Source organism: Xyrauchen texanus, chromosome 25 (assembly GCF_025860055.1).
Source record: "Xyrauchen texanus isolate HMW12.3.18 chromosome 25, RBS_HiC_50CHRs, whole genome shotgun sequence".
Lineage (NCBI taxonomy): Eukaryota > Metazoa > Chordata > Actinopteri > Cypriniformes > Catostomidae > Xyrauchen > Xyrauchen texanus.
In genome coordinates this window covers 7894374-7915199 of record NC_068300.1, presented here as the reverse complement: position 1 = coordinate 7915199, position 20826 = coordinate 7894374, and the positions used below count along the sequence as shown (strand labels likewise).

Genomic DNA, 20826 nt, shown 5'->3' with positions numbered 1-20826 from the left:
TTCTCTTTCTCCACCTGGTTGTGGGACAGTTCAGAGGAAACATCAAATAGGGGCTGGTGCTCCTGCCAATGTTCCACTCATTTTTCCTCCATTTCTTCGGTTCAATAAGACTTTCTTGATACCGCAGTCATGCTAGTTGATGTTCTGTTGCAGGTACATCAGGACTCCTCAAACTGAAACGATCCGTGCCTCGTTTCTTGCTTTCTCATTGGCTGTAGGTCAACGCTGCTGTTGTATTCAGTCAAAACATATTTCACATTGCACGATTTGGAGTCGCAGACAGGTCCAGATATTTAACATGTTAGATATCTCGCTGACATCAGCGACGCGTCAACGCTTCTCTCAGATCGCGTCTTTGATAGTACATACATTGCGATAGTTGCTCACGGGAGCGAGCACCGATTTGCCTACGATTTCAGGCTTTTGTCAGCGATCTCTACAAAACCGTCGGTGAGCGCAAATCGGGCTTAGAATCGACTATATAGTGTAAACTCGGCATTACACGACACAAATTAAGATTTTTAGAATAATATTTTTTATCTGAGTGTCCATACAATGCAAGTGAATGGGTGCCAAAATTTTGACACTCCAAAAACCATATAAAGGCAGCATAAAAGTAATCCATAAGACTCCAGTGGTTAAATCAATATCTTCAGAGGTGATATGATAGGTATAGGTGAGAAACGGGTCAATATTTAAGTCTTCGCCTTGCCCAGTAGGGGGCGTTTGCATTTAAGAATGTGAGTCACCAAAAACACAAGAATAAAAATGTGAAACTGAAAGTTAAAGTGGAGATTGACTGCAGGGAGGAGAATTTAAGGTAAAAATTGACTAAAATACGGATCTGTTTCTCACCCACACCTAATATATCCCTTCTGAAGACATCGATTTAACCACTGTCATATAGATTACTTTTATGCTGACCTATGTGATTTTTGGAGCTTCAAAATGTTTAATAGTGGTGAACCACTACACTTCCCTTGATTCTGCAGAGAAAGATCCATCAGTCAGAAAATTGTGGCCAGCAAAGTGTGCCAAAAGGGCTAAGCAGCGACCGCCCACTCCCATGACTCACTGTAAATGAGAGTGTAGGGAGAACAACGCATATCAAGTCGTTCTACCAACACTCTCAAACTACTTACATATTTGTATACTCTAGACATGAATATTTTACAATAAACTTCAAACGCATTGTTTCTGTACTTCAAATCAACAACTGTAAATAGTTTTAAATGTTCATTCCTTTATTAAAGACATTAAGTCTTGTACCTTTGTGTTTTTGTCTTCAAATCGAACCCTTACAAAAATCTTAACTAGCTGAAAACTTGCTCGCTTGTTATTTTCAATTGCAAATTAGCTTTTGATTCGCCACAAATGTTTTCCAGATGTTTGCAGCTTTTCGCTGGTAGTGGTGAACCTCCGGCAAATCTTTGGCAACAATGGACAATTTGTTGCAAGTTTGCCACAAAGTTCATTTGCTTGTGAAAATTCTCAGTAGCGAATTTGCCATGAACTCTCGATTTTCATAACATTTACATTTATGCATTTGGCAGACGCTTTTATCCAAAGCGACTTACAGTGCACTTATTACAGGGACAATTCCCCTGGAGCAACCTGGAGTTAAGTGCCTTGCTCAAGGGCACAATGTTGGTGGCTGTGGGGATCGAACCAGCAACCTTCTGCTTACCAGTTCTGTGCTTTAGCCTCGAAGCTTGTTGGCTTGTTTCATCACTTAGAACTCTTTTATGAAGTACTTTATGAAAACTCTATGGAAAATAATATTGGGAAAAATATTTCCAGAACCAAAACTGCAGAAAAAATGGGAAGGCACTGTTGCACTTTATTAGCATCTATGCTAAAACGTCAATGAAATACACAATTTCCTCAAACTGATGATCCAATTAAGCATCACTACTGTAGTTTTACTCTGTGATGTGCTCTTGGGTGGTGCCTTTTTACAAAACATTTGGCCTTTGTGGCAGTAAAATTTCCTAAATTAGTGTTTTGTTGTTATTTTCGAAACAAGAGTTTCAAGAGTCAAAATTAAAGCAAAATGTTATTCTAATAAACCCCCTAGAAAGTCGATACTATAAAAAAAAGGAAAACAGCTAGAATTCCTCACCACCAAAGAACACCTTCTTACCGTGAGTGCACTCAACTCCTGCCATGCTCCCTGGTAGATAGAGTTCAGCTTCAGTTGATTGTTTGCCAGGTAGAGCTCCCTCAGTTTGCTCATACCCAACAGCGCCCTCTCTGGTATCTCTGTCATATGGTTGTCCTTTACCTTGAGAATCTGGAGGCTCTTGGGCAGTCCCATTGGAAGAGCCTGCAGCTTGTTTCCAGACAGATCCAAAGTTTCCAGAAGCCTGAGCTTCCTGAAGGCCTCTCTGTGAAGCTTGGTGCTAGTGAGCCGGTTGTAACTGAGGTTGAGCTCTGTTAGGGTGTACAATGTGATCAAATCATTGCGGCCGATCTCGCTGATGAGGTTGTGGGGAAGCATGAAGGTCTTCGCTCGACGAGGAAGACCTCGGGGTACTCGCTCTAGCAGGTTATTGTACATGTGGACAGTGTGGAGTCGTTTAAGACCCAGGAAGGCAGCCGGATGGATGGAGTGAGACTGGAGGCGGTTGTTGTGCAGGAGAAGGTACTCTAAGTTCCGGATGGGTGTCAGAGCATTGACTGCAATGCTCTGGATAGAGTTCCTCTCCAGGTGTAGCAGGATTATATTCCTCGGGAGGCCAAGAGGAACCGTGGTAAGGTTGTTATCAGACAAATCCAGATATTCCAAACTGTTTAACTGACTGATGAGAGAAGGAATGATATTTTCCATCAGTAACAACTCATGTAGGTTTTTATAAGAGGATGAACAAGAGGTGAGCCAAGCAGTAGAAAGAGTGGGATGTAAATTATGTTTTTTCTCTGTATTTGAGTCATGCTGACCTGAAGGTCTCGTTGTCTACGCCATCATTACTCAATAAGTTGTTTTGAAGGTAGAGCTCTCGAAGATGGAGCAAATTATCAAAAGCACCTGAGGGAATCTTTTCCAACATGTTATTCTAGAATAAATAAAAACAAATAATGATAAAAATAATGTATGGATATCGATATTTTTGAGTTGGTACACTCTACGGCAATGTTGTCACCAAGTTTCATGAACAAACGTAACATTTCCATTTTGTTACCTCTTCCTGTTCTTATTCTTACATGGTTTTTAAAGAGGAAGGTCAACATTACACTTGACCTGAAACATCAATTAAAATATGGTCCATTAAGATGCATCATGCCAAGTTTTAAAAAATCATGAAAACAAGCCCTCCTGTTATGTTCGGGTCTTTTTTTTTTTTTTTCTTTACCTTTTTAAGAGTTAAAAACATGGGAAAATCATTCTTAAACTTGTATTTGGTCAAAATGCTTTTGGATTATCCAAAACAATGAATAAATAAGTAGGTAAAAATAAATAAAAATAGCATTTTTGTGACACTTGTTTATATATGCAAAGTCAGGGTGTTTTGGGTGGTTACTAGGGCATTTCTAAATGTTTGCTCACCGGCCAGAGTCAAACGAGACCATCCCAAGTCTATATGATCACCTGATCCTTAGATATGTGCGTGGACCTTCTCAATTTATGTCTGTGGGATTTTTCAGGCTGACATTTTATAAACTGAAAACAAATATATATATATTTTTGGATATAAATCATGTGTTTCGAACAGATACAATGTGTAAGTATTCCAATAGCTTGGTTGCATATGATGTCACAGCACTGCGTTGCTGTGGGGCGAAATGCAGATGGAGGGCAGGAAGTGATTTTCTACATAGGAAAGCACCATCACAAACTCAAAATGCCTATGTTTTGCATTGTTTACGGTTGCTCAAATCCACAAAACCGAGAAACCACAAGGAGCTTTTATCGTGTACCAAAAGTTGTTGTTCATAAGTGGGAAAATGCAAGAAATTGACTGAAAAACGCTGGAAAAATGGCTTGTAAACCTGCGTCTGTGGTCTGGAGGAGCAGAGTCGGTAATGCTCATGTGTGCAGTGAGCACTTCGTCAAAGGTAAGTAATACAACTTATGTGGCTATGTTTATGTAACGTTTCCAAGTACTTATTTTTTCTTCTCTTTGAGATTGTACCCCTGTAATTGATAAAAAAATCAGTAACTATAATAGCAAAGCTAATTACAAAGTATTTGCAGGCAAACTTAATAACGTACCCTGACATGCAATTACTTCTCCGTCTTGTTTCGCGATGATCTTTAGTGGGGTTTCGGCGGACCTTTGAGAGTGATTAACCTAATCACGTAAACAACCGTAATGCTAACAACGAGAGGCACCGCCACTTTTAATGTTTGTTGCTAGGTTAATCCACAGGACACAAAATAAATGCTACTCACTTGGGCGAAAACCAAATGACAGTCATTGTGGACCACTGTGGTCATTGACCCACACTAACAAAAAAGTTGAATGCCGCCATAATTCTGTATGCTTTCATTTGTTTTCTGGAGAAGAAGGATGTCTGGGAGACAAGGTAGTTGCTTGTATCTAATGCCTCGAAGTATTTCAATTCAGTTGAAAAATCGCTCCCCTTCATAACATAAGGATCCCGTCCAACATATGTTGTGATTTTCTGTTTATATCTTTCTCTCATAATCGCATCTAAACTAGTAAAGTACGGACTTTCCTCCATCTCCTCCATTCTGCTTTTCACTTCCTGCCCTCCATCTGAATTGCCCTGCCCTGTCATCAGAATCACGTGACTGCAAACAAGATATTATCAGCTTTTTTTGTTTTACTGGATTTTTACTGTAAAATAATACTAAAGCTGGCACTTTTTCCTAGTGTTATGGTAATATAAAAGCTTGTGTTTGGTTCAGAAAACAAGCCTATGTCAATGTTCATGTTTATAATACAAAGAGAGGTGTGCTGTGTATCTACTGTACTCTATCAGGTCTTTTTGACCTGAACAAAACAGCTTTTTAGACATTTCTCACAAAACAGAGGCACTAGAAAAGAGAGAGCCAAATACTTTTGACATCAAACGTGCCATGAAGCAACTTGATGCACCTTATTTGAATTGAACACTTGCATTAATGAGCAATATTTTGGGCGAATAATGACTTCTATTTCAATCTGTTCCTCACACAAAGCAGCTTCTGAAGACTTTAAATATGGCATTATTTATGTAGATGTAGATATCCATATAGGTTTATTTGTCATTGGTTTTGGAATTACATGATGGTGAGTAATAGGCATGTCATAAAAATATAGATATATTGATTATTGATTGGCACGTTATTTTTTCCCTCCCCTTTTCTCCCCAATTTGGAAAGTCCAATTCCCAAAGTCCTCATGGTGGCATAGTGACTCAATCCGGGTGGCGGAGGACGAATCTCAGTTGCCTCCGCATCTGAGACCATCAATCCGTGCATCTCATCAAGTGGCTTGTTGAACGCGTTACCGCGGAGACATAGTGCGTGTGGAGGCTTCACTCTATTCTCCGCAGCATGCACGCACAACTCACCACGTGACCCACCGAGAGCGAGAACCACATTATATTGACCACGAGGAGGTTACCCCATGTGACTACCCTCCCTAGCAACCGGGCCAATTTTGTTGCTTAGGAAATCTGGCTGGAGTCACTCAGCACGCCCTGGATTTGCATACTTTTCCATTCACTGAAGTTGGCCTTCTGTTTAATGTAGTCTGGCATTATAGTGTTGGGAGAACACAAGAGGTTAATAACATGTGCACCCATCACAGAAAGAACAAAGCACAGTCCAAATTAAGTAGCTATTGGAATTCAAGAGTGGCCATACCTTCAGGTGTAGGCGGTAGAGTGCGGTTGGCAGATCCTTAGGAACATAGCTTAGGAAATTACTGGACATGATGAGGACCTCCAGGTTGTCCGATCCATTAAACATGTTCTCTGGTAGACCTGCATCTGTTAGCTTGTTGTTATGGAGATAAACTGACCTGGCCCACAGCACATAGATGACTGATTAAAATACAGTTGAAGTCAGAAGTTTGTATACAACTAGGTTGTAGTCATTAAAACTAGTTTTTTTAACCAATCCACAGATTTAATATTAGCAAATTATTGTTTTGGCAAATCATTTAGGACATCTGCTTTGTGCATGGAATGAGTAATTTTTCCAACAATTGTTGACTTTTGACTATATCACAATTCCAGTGGATCAAAAGTTTACATACACTAAGTTAACTGTGCCTTTAAGCAGCTTGGAAAATTCCAGAAAACTACGTCAAGCCTTTAGAAAATTAGCCAATTAGCTTCTGATATGAGGTGTCCTGAGTTGGAAGAGTACCTTTGGATGAATTTTAAGGTCTACCTTCAAACTCAGTGCCTCTTTGCCTGACATCATGGGAAAATCAAAAGAAATCAGCCAAAACCTCAGAAAATAATTGTGGATATCCACAAGTCTGGTTCATCCTTGGGAGCAATTTCCAAATGCCTGAAGGTACCATACATTCATCTGTTCAAACAATAGTACGCAAGTATAAACACCATGGGAACACACAGCCATCATACCGATCAGGAAGGAGATGCATTCTGTCTCCTAGAGTTGAATGTAGTTTGGTGTGAAAAATGCAAATCAATCCCAGGACAACAGCAAAGGACCTTGTTAAGATGCTGGAGGAAACCGGTAGACAAGTATCTATATCCACAGTAAAACGAGTACCATTTCAAAATAACCTGAAAGGCTGCTCAGCAAGGAAGAATCCACTGCTCCAAAACCACCATAAAAAAGCCAGACTACAGTTTGCAAGTGCACATGGGGACAAAGATCTTATCTTTTTGGAGAAATGTTCTCTGGTCTGTTGAAACAAAAATGTAACTGTTTGGCCATAATGACCATTGTTATGTTTGGAGGAAAAAGGGTGAGTCTTGAAAGCCAAAGATTACCATCCCAACTGTGAAGCATGGGGGTGGCAGCATCATGTTGTGGGGGTGCTTTGCTGCAGGAGGGACTGGTGCACTTCACAAAATAGGCATCATGATTAAGGAAAATTATGTGGATATATTGAAGCAACATCTCAAGACATCAGGCAAGAATTTAAAGCTCGGTCGCAAATGGGTCTTCCAAAGGACAATGACCCCAAGCACACCTCCAAATTTGTGGCAAAATGGCTTTAAAGGGGTCATATAATGGTACATGCACTTTTTCAAGTTGATTGTACTGAAATGTGTGTTGGCTGTGCCTGTACACAACCATCCTATTATGATAAAAATCCATCCAGTGTTTTTGTTTTAATCTCCTTATATATTTTCCCTGCCTCAAATCGAGCCGCTCGACCGTGTGACGTCACACGGTCGGACGTCCTCCCAGGATTGTTGATTGACAGCAGTGTTTCAACACAGACCGCCCTCGCTCGTGAGCGAGCTGTCAATCATAGTCCGTCATCATTGTTGATACACTGGAGCAGAATGGCGCCTAGCGATTGTGGTGTTCTGTTCTTCGGTGTAATAACGAACACAGCAGTCATTTTGATGTTCCTAAATCTGAACCGCTGAAGACGCAGTGGCTGAGTTTTGTTTACGATGGGAATATTCCCCACGAGCAACGTCAATGCGTTCATGTTTGCGCGAATCATTTTTCACCAGACTGCTTTATAAACGAGGGTCAGTATAAAGCTGGTTTTGCTAAGAAGCTGCTGCTGAAAAATTATTCGGTACCAACTATTTATATTCCCTCTGCACCTCCAGAAGAAGTAAGTGTAACGTTTTATTAACCGTTATATTAGAGAACGGAGGGGCGGGGTGACCAAAGCTCATTATCATTTAAAGTCATATGCACTGAAACGGCGTGCTGAAAACAGAGCTGTTTTTGAGCAGGTAAAATTAGTGTTTTCTTAAAATACTAATGAGAATTTTTAATAAAAGTATATTACAAAGTTTTCATTTAGACCCTAAAGATTCATATTAACTTGTACAAAATGGCATTATATGACCCCTTTAAGGACACCATAGTCAAGGTATTGGAGTGGCCATCACAAAGCCCTCACCTCAATCCAATCCAATTTGTGGGCAGAACTGAAAAAGCGTGCGCGGGCATTGAGGCCTACAAACCTGACTCAGTTACACCAGTTCTGTCTGGAGGAATGGGCCAAAATTCCAGCAACTTATTGTGAGAAGCTTGTGGAAGTCTCCCCAAAACGTTTGACCCAAGTTAAACTATTTAAATGCAAATGCTTGCAAATATGAACAAAGTGTATGTAAACTTCTGACCCACTGGGAACGTGATGAAAGAAATAAAAGCTGAAATAAATCATTCTCTCGACTATTATGCTGACATTTCACATTCTTATATAAAGTAGTGATACTAACTGACATAAAACAGGGAATATTTTCTATGATTAAATGTCAGGAAGTGTGAAAAACTGAGTTTAAATGTGTTTGGCTAAGGTGTATGTAAACGTCTTTCTTCAACTGTATATGGAGCCACAAAGTGCAGCATAATATATTTGAAAAGAAAGCTTCTTGCTTACTTGAGAACAGGCTTCTGTCCAAAGGTGCCAGGGTAGATTCTGGTGAGCTGGTTAGCAGCAAAATCAGCACTGACCAAAGAGGAAGGAAGGTATCTCGGAGCAGCTGTGAGCTGTGAAAAAGTTAAAAAGATATTGTACTGCAGGGTTGGGTACTAGGATGCTGGGGGGGATTTCACTTGGGTTGGTCCCCCTTGATATCGTTTCAGCATTGATCTGGTGCGCAATCTAGGGGGCAAAACTCTGTGAGCCTCCTGTTTAACTGACATTCCCATTAAAAGCTGTAATCAAGGACTCCAGCTTTTCTTCTGAGAGTGAAGAGGGTCACAGAACAAGAAAAAGGTCCCCGTGTAACAGTGTAAGGTAATAGTACTGGACAGGGAGATGAAACGAGTTTAGACATATTACAACTACATACACATATACAAGACTTCCTCTGTTATGACAGATAGCACCACTAACACGGTCACCTTGCACCTCACAAGCTACAACCAACAGTGTTATTGGCGCTATCTGTCATATGTAGTTATTAAACTTAAACAATGTTTTAAACAAGGTCAGAAAGGTTTTCAGCAATGAGCATTAATGACAAGCTACATTATTTTTTCACATCCAGATTTAATTTACGCTCACTAACAGTACTTGTGTATCTCAGGTTTTTAAAAGATTCCGACTCCAATTTACAACACAACTTATGTATGCATAACACTATCAACATTGCCTGCTCGAGAAGTCGCTAAATGTCACTAGATGACGTCATATGCTAATTAACATATTCATGACTTCACCGGGTCTCATTTGCATTTTGCATAGTGTCCGCCCTTTACATGTGTTTGCTTCCCTGTGCTTACCGTACATATTGTAATACCCTATTAATTCCCTATATACAAATGTAGCAAAATGTCAAGTTTGTTACGTGTTTGAATAAAGTACATTGTACAGAGTTGTCTAAGTGTCTGAATTCAGAGAGTTCAGAAACAGGAATGAACAACCGTCTAAAAATCTCCCGTGATTAAGTGCATGAAAATAATAAAAATAAACGGTCAAATTAAACTATTTAAATGTAAAACTAAAGGGGAGCTAACAATACAGATTCGCGATTGGTCCTTGACTACGCTGTTTGCACATGCGCAGCTCATTCACGTCTATGTCAGCTGCCGTGCGGTCGACTTTGTGCTGCTCCGCCTTCTCGCCAGCTCACCACTCTCTCCGTCAGTCTCACCGAACCGAGTAGACGTAGAGAGAGGTGTGTCTCCGAGTCCGGGCAGGAAAGCAAGACCATGAAGTCTCTTCTACGGAAGTAGTTAAGGTTTCTCCAAAAAGTCGCTAGATTTGTCGCTAGTCACTTTTTTGAATAAAAGTCGCTAAAGAGGTCCGAAAAGTCGCTAAATCTAGCGACAAAGTCGCCAAGTTGGCAACACTGATTGGTGTGAACTGTTCGCGTTCACTAGTGGTTGATCTTGGCATAGGCAATATAAGCGGCAGCATTTCAAATTTGCGATTCACCGATTTACTTACGAAGGATTTTTTAGTAAAATATTTTGGTAATTGCAGATTTTTACAACTATGTTTCCAACTCAGTTAATATAAAAGTGTTTTATTCATTGTGTTTAGTACAAATACATTTATGTTAAATTTAATATGTTTTATTTAGTATGAATGTATTTGTTCAATTGAATCGAATTTTGCCTGTTTTGTTTAATAGCCTATGAATATATGTGTTCAATTTAATGTTGCCACCCTCTTTGTTTAATATCCCCCTTATTGAGATTGTTGTTGTTTTTGTCGATAAATTGTTTAGAATTAAATAATATATTTATATTAAATGCAAACGTTTTCTTCATTTATCAGCTTCCATGTAGTCTTCAGGTCTACTTGAAGTCACAGAAATCCCAAAATATGACCCGTTTTGAAAAAACCATTTTGTATACTAGTAATCGTCGGTATATGCTACATACATCATTTAAATTAATTTATGTATTTTACTTTATTTTTGTGGAGTGGGGTGGGGGCGGCTCAGGACCGCCATTGGCTTCTACAGTGAGTTTCCACTTTCAAGCCAAATACAGTCAACAGTTTGAAGAGAATATTTCTGTTAGAGTCAAAATATTTATAGCTGCTTACCTGAATAATGACACATCTGTTTTTTTTTGGCTCATGTCTGTTTTTGCGTACTTGCCTAAAATATGTTTCTGGCCTAAGAGTGGTTCATTTGGTTAGGACTGCATTTATATGTGCTAGGACACCTCTAAGACCCGTCTTCATGTCTCTTCCATCACGTCCTTTTTTTAGCGGGGTTGGGAGATTATACAGGCCAGTGTTTTTGTGCCCACGTGGATAAAACTGCCCTCAAACATACAGCAGGATATCTTTCTTTTGCTGTTGTCCTGTTTTAAGTCCTGCAAATCTGTCCAGCATTCGCTCTGTGGAAACAGCTAGAGGTCGACAGGTCTGCTTTTACGTCAACCACCTGGTGTGCAAAGCTGGCTGATTAACAGGGAAAGCTGGCATGGTACATCCACAGACAGGCGCATGAGTGTATGTGTGTGCACTAAAACCCACTGCCACCATGTCCCCGTTACCAGCTGGAATAAGAACAATCCATATGACTGACAGATTGGAGGATTGTGGTTAGCTGAACAACAATGAGCACACCGCTTGGTATGGTAACCAGAGGAACAAGAAAACAAATGACTGTGTTTCCTGTCCAACATAAATATCAAACTTCATTTTCCGCCATCAGTCAGTTTGAATCAGACGTGTGAATGCCTTCAGCGAGTGAATGGGTTCTGGAAAACAATCGTAAAAAGTCATAAGGGAGTCACTCTCACAGGCCATAGAAGAACATTTTGGCATTTCACCAAGACATCATTTTGAGGGTTTATTTGTTATAACCACTCTTTTTTTGTTTTAATTGCCATTAAATTGTACCATTCGGTTATTTAGAAGTGGGTGATTATGTGTAAAATCAACAGTGCAAATGAGAAACACTCAGCATATGAAGCAACTTGTTTTAATTCAAACGTGTACTCTCATATGAAACCATGTAAATGTTTGAACACTTCAACAACAGTTTGAGTGAATGAGGACTCATATTTTAGTGTGATGCAACATGCGCACATAGACCTTGAAAATTAAGTGTCACTCGTCTCACACGTTTGCACCACAGACACGAATATTACATCAAATTGTGCCGCTCGTTGAGGAGAGTTGTGCTATTGTTTCTCCAAGCAATCTGATGATTTTCGCAGGCAAACAAATCCCACTTACGGTAAAATACTGGCAGCTGTGTAATTGTTTCAGGCATTGCTGTATGTCATTTTGGGGTACAGTTCATGACTGCATATACTGTATCATTCAATGCTATACTGTTAATATACCAACCTACTGAACTAAGAAAAATCTGCTTTGCACTTTAAATGCAGGGGCGGCTGTGGCTCAGGTGGTAGAGCGGGTAGGCTGCTAATCGCAGGGTTGGCGGTTCAAATCCCGGCCCACATGACTCCACGTGCTGAAGTGTCCTTGGGCAAGACACTGAACCCCAAGTTGCTCCCAATGGTAGGCTAGCGCCTTGCATGGCAGCTCTGCCGCCATTGGTGTATGAATGTGCGTGTGTGAATGGGTGAATGGGTGATTGGGACACAGTGTAAAGCGCTTTGGTAACCTCTGAGGTTAGAAAAAAGCGCTATATAAGTGCAGACCCTTTACCTTTAAATGTGCTGCCAATGTAACACAGATGGTAAAACAAATGGTGACACTATGACCTAAATTTCATCACAAATGCCCCCCCCCCCATGAGAAATGGCCAATGAATGTGTAAACACTGTGTGGGCAAAGTCACCATCATGGTAACACATGTGATGCTAAAATAATAACACTAACTTAACATGGTGGTGGTAACTTATGGTGGTGGCATAGTGGCTGTTAATCAGAAGGTTGCTGGTTTGAACCCCACGACCACCACCATTGTGCCCTTGAGCAAGACACTTAACTCCAGGTTGCTCCAGACAGAGGGATTGTCCCTGTAATAAGGGCTCTGTAAATCGTTTGGATAAATGCATAAATATAAATGTTAACCTCATGCTACCCTGCATACACGTGCATGGGCAAACCAACATTTCTCAGTTCAGGAGACTCTGTGCTGTCAGTAAAGGGTTAAATGTAACAAAACAACATGTGCCGATCACAGCAGAGATTGTCTTTGAGAGAAACACCAACAAAACTACATCTGGTTTTTAAAGTGCACCCACAACACACTTGCATCTTGGCAGCAAGCTTTGTAAGGCCAAGCGCAACTCAAGTGGCCTTTTTTAAAGGGTCAAGAGAGGGTGGAAATGGTCCTGAAGTCTTATGTAAATTCCTATTTGGACTATTTGGGAGAAAAGAGCTGTCTCCAGGTTTGATAGTGTTTATAGGACAAAGAGAGGGAGAGATATGAAGCTTGAGAGTAAACATTTATGACTCACCTTATTATTTGCCAAGTACAAATAACTCAGCCTTTCCAGAACATGTAACCCTTCATCATCAAGACCTGAATATACACAAACAAACATTATTCCATTGCATGCAGCACATACCTTCATTTCATGTTTCATTTGAAGTTCTAAAAGCAATTTTCTAAAATCATCAATGTGCATGGGCTGTCTAACTATAGAGGGGCTACAGTACGCCGACAGAACAGTGGGCTGGAATGTTGAACAAAAGTTAGTTAGTTGGTTCAAGAAGGTCAAAATCTTCAGAAATACAATTTCCATTGATCTTTTGAGATACAAGTGCTTGTTGAATTATGTAGACATACTGTCCCACCTGGTCTCGATGAGGTAATTAGGAGAAAGAGGGATAGATATTATTCCTATCCTAAACACCAAAAGACCCAAGTATAATGTGGGAAAGTGTAACACGTGTGGCATTATCAAAATGTTCCTCTGTTTGCTTGAGCGGCCCGTCCAGCCTGGCACCGCAACATTGGCTCATGGGACCATGGGTTTGTGGCAGGACCATCTGTTTTTGCAGCAATGAAACACAGGGATTTTTTGGGAAAACAGTCATTACTTTTTGCAGTTCTATTTGGTGACTCTAGAGTAGAGGTCTGCTACCCAACGCAAGCCCAACGGAACATGACAGTCTGGTTTCGGGCTCGTTTCCAAGTTCTATAACTTTGTGTTTGGGTTTGTAAATAATGAAAAAAATATATATATATTTCGTTTTTTGTTTGTTTGTTTGTTTCACACATGCATTCTCACTCACAGACATTGGCGAACAGCTGAATTAGACTACGTCCACATTAATCCGGATAAATTTAAAAAAGGGCGATTTTCCTATTTAAACTCTCTACGTCCACACTGCCACATGGCAACTGGCCCAAAACTTGAGTGGGGGGTGGGGGGGGGGGGTGTTGTTCGCTGTCCTTTTCTGTATATCGTGGTGCCATTTTGTGGTCCGTTATGCATAATGCGACGGCTCATTTTAGCTTATCGTGGCCCATTCAGTACGTATCGTGGCTGACCCACCGGCCTGCTCGGTTCTCCCGAAGGTCATTCAGTCTCTGATCGGCCGCCAAAGTGCGTCGGTCCACCGGAAAATGTCCGGTATGCCAAATTACTAGTCCAGCCCTGACTTAAATGGTTGTATTTACTGGACCCTTTGTAGTATCTTTTGAAAGAAGACACTTTGGGCTTTATTTCCCAAGTTTCAGAATTAATAGATGTTGTTACAGTAGCTGAAGTTTGTAGTAATGGAAATATTTTGTGCTGAACATAATCTAAAAAACAATAATAAAAGTACCAAGACAAACCAGAAATATAATGTTCTCAAAGCCACGAGTCTAAAGAAGTTTCTTTTCAAATTTGAAGATGATCTCACAAAAAATGAGGTTCCTGCAGCTTTTTTCTCTGTAAAATCTCTGGAAGTGTACAGAGTAAAATTAAGGCTCCGCCTCTCAAGACGACACTAAATCTGACTGCACTGCTCGGCTATTCTGAATAAAATGACGCCGCATTTTTAAAAATAGACTTTGGAGACAGGCTCATGAGACTCTAATATATAAGATCATATACAGTTTTACAACATGAATGCTGCTCAGATTACAGTTTAATGAAGAACGATGACGAAGGGTAATTCTTTCAGGTGAGATCTCATGTAAACAATGGAGAATATATCAATATCTCTCACATTTATCACTTTTATGGACAAAAAGTGCTATTGGATGTTTTACAATGAACGCTTGTGATGGCCGATTGACCGAAGTGTGTTGAACTGGATTCATCTGGCGATCGTGTTTTTGTAATAAATGTATGAAGTCCCGTTTTGATATTGCATGTTTTCATTTGTACTCCTGGCACAAATAACTAAATTACTGTTTCTGGAACATTACTATCGTGAAACAGAGATCGGATATCAATGTTGAACCCTAGACCTTTGAAAAGATGTATCATTTGTTAACAATATTTACATTTATAGATGGTAAATTATATTAAATGTAAGTAGAGAGACGTCACCACCGCGTGCGGGCGATTGCGTATCAACAGGTTAAAAAAAGACTTATTATAACAAATACGTCATCTTTTTCGAATATCTCAGTTTTCCCTGTCCACACAACAACACAAAGATGCCATTTTCAAATGCATCCACTTGGTAGAACGTTTTGAAAAAAACGTTGTTTTTGCACCACACATGCAGGAAACAGCAGAGTTCCTCTGTTGGCGAAGAGCAATCCAAACACAGCATACCCCTTTTCATCCTGCTCTTTCACTCTCTCTCTCTCTTTCTATCATTTTTAAGATCTGTAACATATTATTTCCCACTCTATTCAGCTGATGTCCTCTACCGACCCCCTCATTCCCCTCTCTTCCTCTGTACCTTGTGTTGTGAGGCGGTTGTTCTGTAAGTTTAGGGTCTCCAACTGCTGAAGGTGTGAAAGATGTTCTAGCGTGACCTCTTTGATCTGGTTATTCTGGAAAATAAAAAGATCAAATGAAATTTAAAGGGTTGATTCACCCAAAAATTGTCATTTCTATCATCGCTTACTGCACCTCAAGTTGTCCCAAACCCATATGACTGACTTTCTTCCATGGAACACAAAAGAAGAATCTCCAAGCTGCTCTTTTCCATACAATGACTTCAATTGCATTGCGTGGAAAAGAGCTGCTTGGACATGCTTGGTTAAGAATGGGGGGGTTTAAATGGCATGAGGGTGAGTGAATAATGACAGAAACTTTCATTTTTGGTATACTAATCTTCTAGTTTGTCGAATATTGCTTGAAACATGTTATTCTTGGAAACCATGTTGAAACTTATTTTATCAGAGTATCAACAAAACACAAGCAATATATTCAGTCAGTAAACACACACACACACACACACCTGCAGAGACAGCTGACGGGTTTTTTCGGACAATTCTGGTGGGAATTCTGTTAGGCTCACTCCATTGCAGTCCACTGCCTCCTCCACAGTGCAGCTGCACTTTTCCGGACAAAATATCTCTTCCTTCTCATTTTTTGCTGCTTCATCTGATTCCACTTCCTTCTCATCCAGCAGCTGAAGATCCAGGTTAGTTTCTCCTTGACCTCGCACCAGAGTCCAGCCCAACCAAACCAAACACAACAGCTCCAGCCGCCCACTCAACTGACCCATCACTTTCAGGCCGGATAATACTTTCACGTCGCCTAAAACAATGTCCAAAATTCCTCTTCCAGCTCTGGAATGTATCCACCAGTCAAGCCAGAACCAAATCAAATCTGGACTTCAGGGCATCAAAAGAAACCTGCTCAGATCTACAAAGAGTTCTGGATGCAAAAAAAAAAAAAAAATGAAACAAGCTTAGTAATAGATAAGATGTGATTAAAAAGAAGGGGTCAATTCTAAAAGAGGAAAACGTTCATTAATTCTAAAAGAGAGAAAAACATTTCTCCTCCATCACCTTCCATCACAATATACAGATCTGAAATGTAGGTGGCGCTGTAATGCATTTTAGCCCTCACAGATGTGCTCGTCCATAGACATTCAGTCTAATTTACAGTTCATGCACCACCCCCATTGTTTCATCGAATATCTCGGCCTCTGAGTGGACTAGAAGCTCAATCTAGGTGTCATTAGATAGCTTTAGAAGATCATTAGATAATCAATCAATAATCGATAGCATATCTTTCCAGTGATTTGTTTAGCATGCGGTTCCTGCTGGTTTGTCCCCCTGTATTTTGTATGGATTTTGTTATGGACCGCATATTTTGTTCTGGACATCTAAGATGTAACATTGGATTATTCACACAAGCACGCTCACAGACAAGTAAAAAAAATAGATAATTTTTGGGAAAAATGCCTAAGATAAAAGCAGATACAGTGAAGGTTTTTAGTTATTTGGGGCTTACAGCAGCAGTGATCAGTGCATAAAGAGACTTTTGTATTTAATGTCTTACAAGTATCATATTTCACTTTGTGATTCTTTTTAAAGTCCTTCAAACTCCTAAAGACATCAATTGTGATTTTGCAATATATGCAGGACATCATGAGCACTCACATTAAAATGAAGACTCCAGTCATATCAGTAACCTTATAAAAGCTGTTTTATTCTACATGGAGAGAGTCCTCACATGGGGGCGGCCATTTTAGAATCACATGACCAGCCGAATACTACTCGCTTAATCTCAGTAACCGTCCTGTTTATTTGACTCTTTCACACATGTTTTTTTTCTCCCCATTTTGGAATGCCCAGTTCCCCACTGTAAGTCCTTGTGGTGGCGTAGTGACACGCCTAAATCCGGGTGGCGGAGGATGAATCTCAGTTGCCTCCACGTCAATCTGTCAATCCACGCATTTTATCACGTGGCTTGTTGAGTGTGTTACCGAGGAGACGTTGCGCATGTGGAGGCCCACGCTATTCTCCGCGATCCACGCACAACTCACAACACACCCCACCCTACCGAGAGCGACAACCACATTATAGCAACCACAAGGAGGTTACCCCAACGTGACTAAGCACCCTAGCAACCGGGCAAATTTGGTTGCTTAGGAGACCTGGCTGGAGTCACTCAGCACGCCTTGGGATTCGAACACGCAAACTTCTGGGGTGGTTGTCAGCATCCTTACTCGCTGAGCAATCCACGCCCCACTGACACTCATTTATTAAAGTAATCATGGCTGACTGGGAATACTAAATTCCTACAATGGCATCTGAAATTGAAAACTATTGATTTTAAATGATGCTGCATCCAAACCACTAGGTGTCACTGCAAGTCCAAGACGTTTACATTCATTAATATTTCCACCACATGACCTCTAGGTGGTGCTGATTTGTGACGCAAATATTTTCAGGCCTCATTTTGTTATTTTATGTAACATAAATGCAGAAGTGATGGTCATCTAAGAAAAGTTCAGATTCTAATCAAACAATATCCCATTTGCCTGACTCATGCGTAAATTTAGGCATAAAAGAGCAACCCCTGAGCAACACAAAATTCCTCTTGTGTAGTTTGATCAGATTAGGAAGTACTGATGAAAATGTATTGATTGAACGCTTTGGATAAATGCATGAATGTATATTTACATTTACATTTATGCATTTGGCAGACGCTTTTATCCAAAGATCCCCCCGGAGCAACCTGGATTTAAGTGTCTTGCTCAAGGACACAATGGTGGTGGCTGTGAGGATTGAACCAGCAACTTTCTGATTACCAGTTATGTGCTTTAGCCCGCTACACCACCACCATCTCCACATGTATAGCTCTGTATGTATATACAATGTAAAGTATAGAGTCAGTAAGCAGAATGATCATAAGAGTAATTTATGTAACGTTTATGTACTTTTTATATATTAGTACTGTTCAACCTACATTACAATTCTCAAAAAAGCATTTTTATTTGTATATCTACCTTTATGTTTAAGGATATTACTTGTTTGCGGCGGGGTTGATCGAGTCAAATCTCATTATTTATTTGTGATTTCTCAATGTTTGGATTGCTCTTTAGAGCAGATGGTGACTGCTTGAAAAAGCCAGATAAAACTGCAATTAATGTAGAGCAAATTAATGAATGTTGTTTCTTTTACTCCAGTAAATATATACAAGTGTAGATTGGTTCCTGGGGTTCATTCACCCGTTTCTCCCAGTGAAAAGACCAACAACCCTCTGACCTTAGAGCAGTTTCATGACAAACATCAACATTCCATTCATTAAAGCCTTGTTTCCCAATGTCCTGCTGAGGAATTGGAAGGAATATGAGTTTCTGGAATGAGTTTCGTCAATCGCAAACAGGTGTTTTACATATACATAGTTAAAATCAGAGTAAGAAGTGCTGATCTGAGGTGGCTGCTTGGGGAAAAGGCTTTCTAAATAATCTCTAACAAAACTGGAATATTCTCAAAGCCATCATGACCTTGATTTTGCCAAGTAGGACGTGTTCCTGGAACAACATTCCCCAAACAGAAATAAATAAGAAACAAACTCAAATAAAATATATAAATATTGAAAATACATTATACATGTTTTATATATTTTATTTATGTTTAAGGTGTAGTTTAAATGTATTTTAATAGAAAATATATTGCTCATACATACTGTAGATTTAAAAAAAATTATATTTAAATTAATTTATCATTTTTTACCCTTTTTTGTGTGCCATTTTATGTATATTTCAAGTCTATATATATATATATATATATATATATATATATACACTTACATAAAATGGCTAAAATATATTAGTATATTCATATTATATATAATAATTCATAAATGCATATATATGTTTTATACATGTATTTTGGACAATATATGTAATATACTGTATATATGCAGATATTGTCCAAAATATATATAAAAATCTAAAATATAGTCCATCAACAATATAAAATACTTATATTTTCTACAGTTTTAGTTGTTTTATGGTATATTGTCATATATATATATATTTAAAAACAGTGTATATATATTTATATATATATATTTAAAAACAGTGTGTATATATATATATATATATATATATATATATGTACACACTGTTTTTAAATATATATTTGGGGGAGGTTCAGGAAATGGACAAAATCTATTAGGAAAAATTCTTAAATACGTATATATTTTATTTATACATTTTTATCTATATTAATCCACCAAAAATATTAAATAAATTTTTTTTTCTATTGTTTTAGCTTTTTTTTATATGTCATACTGTCAACTACATTTGTTCGTTTGGCAGATGTTTCGATCCAAATCAACCAACTTTGCATTAAAGGTAAACATTATACCAGAGGTTGCGGTTTATGGGCATCGAAGCCACAACCTTGGTGTTACTACTAACATGCTTTACTGCTTGAGCTATAGGATAACATATATCGTCATATATAACAAATACAGACATATAAGTACAATTGTTTGACTATTACTATTTAAAAACAGTTTCCTTTAAAGTTCTAATATTTTAACTATGTACCAAAAATGAATGCATGTTGACATTAAAGCTAAAGAGGGACATATCAAATACTAAGACGTTATGAAATTCATGCAAATTGCTCAATTTAATTTTTCCTCAAATTGCAATAAAAACTATTAAATCAAGCATTTTCACTGTCTCAGACTTTTGGACCACACTAAATATGTTCCACTCTGTGCTCAATTCCCTTGCCAAATAATACAAATGCTCATAATAATGAAAAAATGCATGTTCTGAGACTAAAACAGATATATTCACAAATACACACTCTTTAAAGTTTGCTGTTATGTAAGACTAACTGTAACACAAGAACATATCCAGATGTCAAATCCAATAAAACAGCACTTTAAAAAACCACACCACTGTATAAGCATGGCACGAGATAACCTAGAAAACACCTGTTTAACATAATAACATCAAAAACATCTGGAGTCAGTTTACATGCTCTGGAATGGATCGTAAGGAAAAACACCACAATCCAGAAACTGTGAGGTGCATGAAAAGGGACTACTGCATAATCTATAAATTCCATACCTTCACGGCCTCTGAAGCACATCCAAACACAAGCTCAGGACGTGAAGTAAAAGTCCAAGGCTCAAAGTATCCTAAAAATAAAGCCCATACACTTAGTAAGATCAGGAGAGCTGCAGAGACAGTCACCGACCAGATGTGTGAAGACCCGGAGTGGAAACTGGAAAGAGGAAAAGGGAATAAGTGGCGTCGCCAAAAATGAACTTCTTACATCTGTCTGTCCTGAAAAAAACTTTTTCATGATTTTAGTGGAAATATCAGGCTAGTATGGATTTCACGTTCTGGAAAACATCAATAAGCACACCAGTAGCTCTGAGAAATCTCACTTTACTCGTTAAACAGTATTATATGTTGTCATTCACATCTAGAAAGT

At 39.0% G+C, this 20826-nt stretch overlaps 1 protein-coding gene across 1 annotated transcript in view; it reads right to left on the bottom strand.

Annotated features, from left to right (window-relative positions):
* The window catches only part of podn (podocan), a 29122-nt gene extending 8522 nt beyond the window's left edge, over positions 1 to 20600 (bottom strand). The window contains exons 1-8 of the mRNA XM_052092144.1: positions 20457 to 20600; positions 15864 to 16285; positions 15360 to 15453; positions 12968 to 13032; positions 8505 to 8614; positions 5816 to 5972; positions 2941 to 3056; positions 2144 to 2801 (exon numbers count right to left, since the gene is read on the bottom strand). Coding sequence (XP_051948104.1) covers positions 2144 to 2801; positions 2941 to 3056; positions 5816 to 5972; positions 8505 to 8614; positions 12968 to 13032; positions 15360 to 15453; positions 15864 to 16133 — 1470 coding nt within the window. The 5' untranslated portion in view covers positions 16134 to 16285; positions 20457 to 20600. The remainder of the gene's footprint in view (positions 1 to 2143; positions 2802 to 2940; positions 3057 to 5815; positions 5973 to 8504; positions 8615 to 12967; positions 13033 to 15359; positions 15454 to 15863; positions 16286 to 20456) is intronic.
* Between the last annotated feature and the right edge of the window lie 226 nt (positions 20601 to 20826).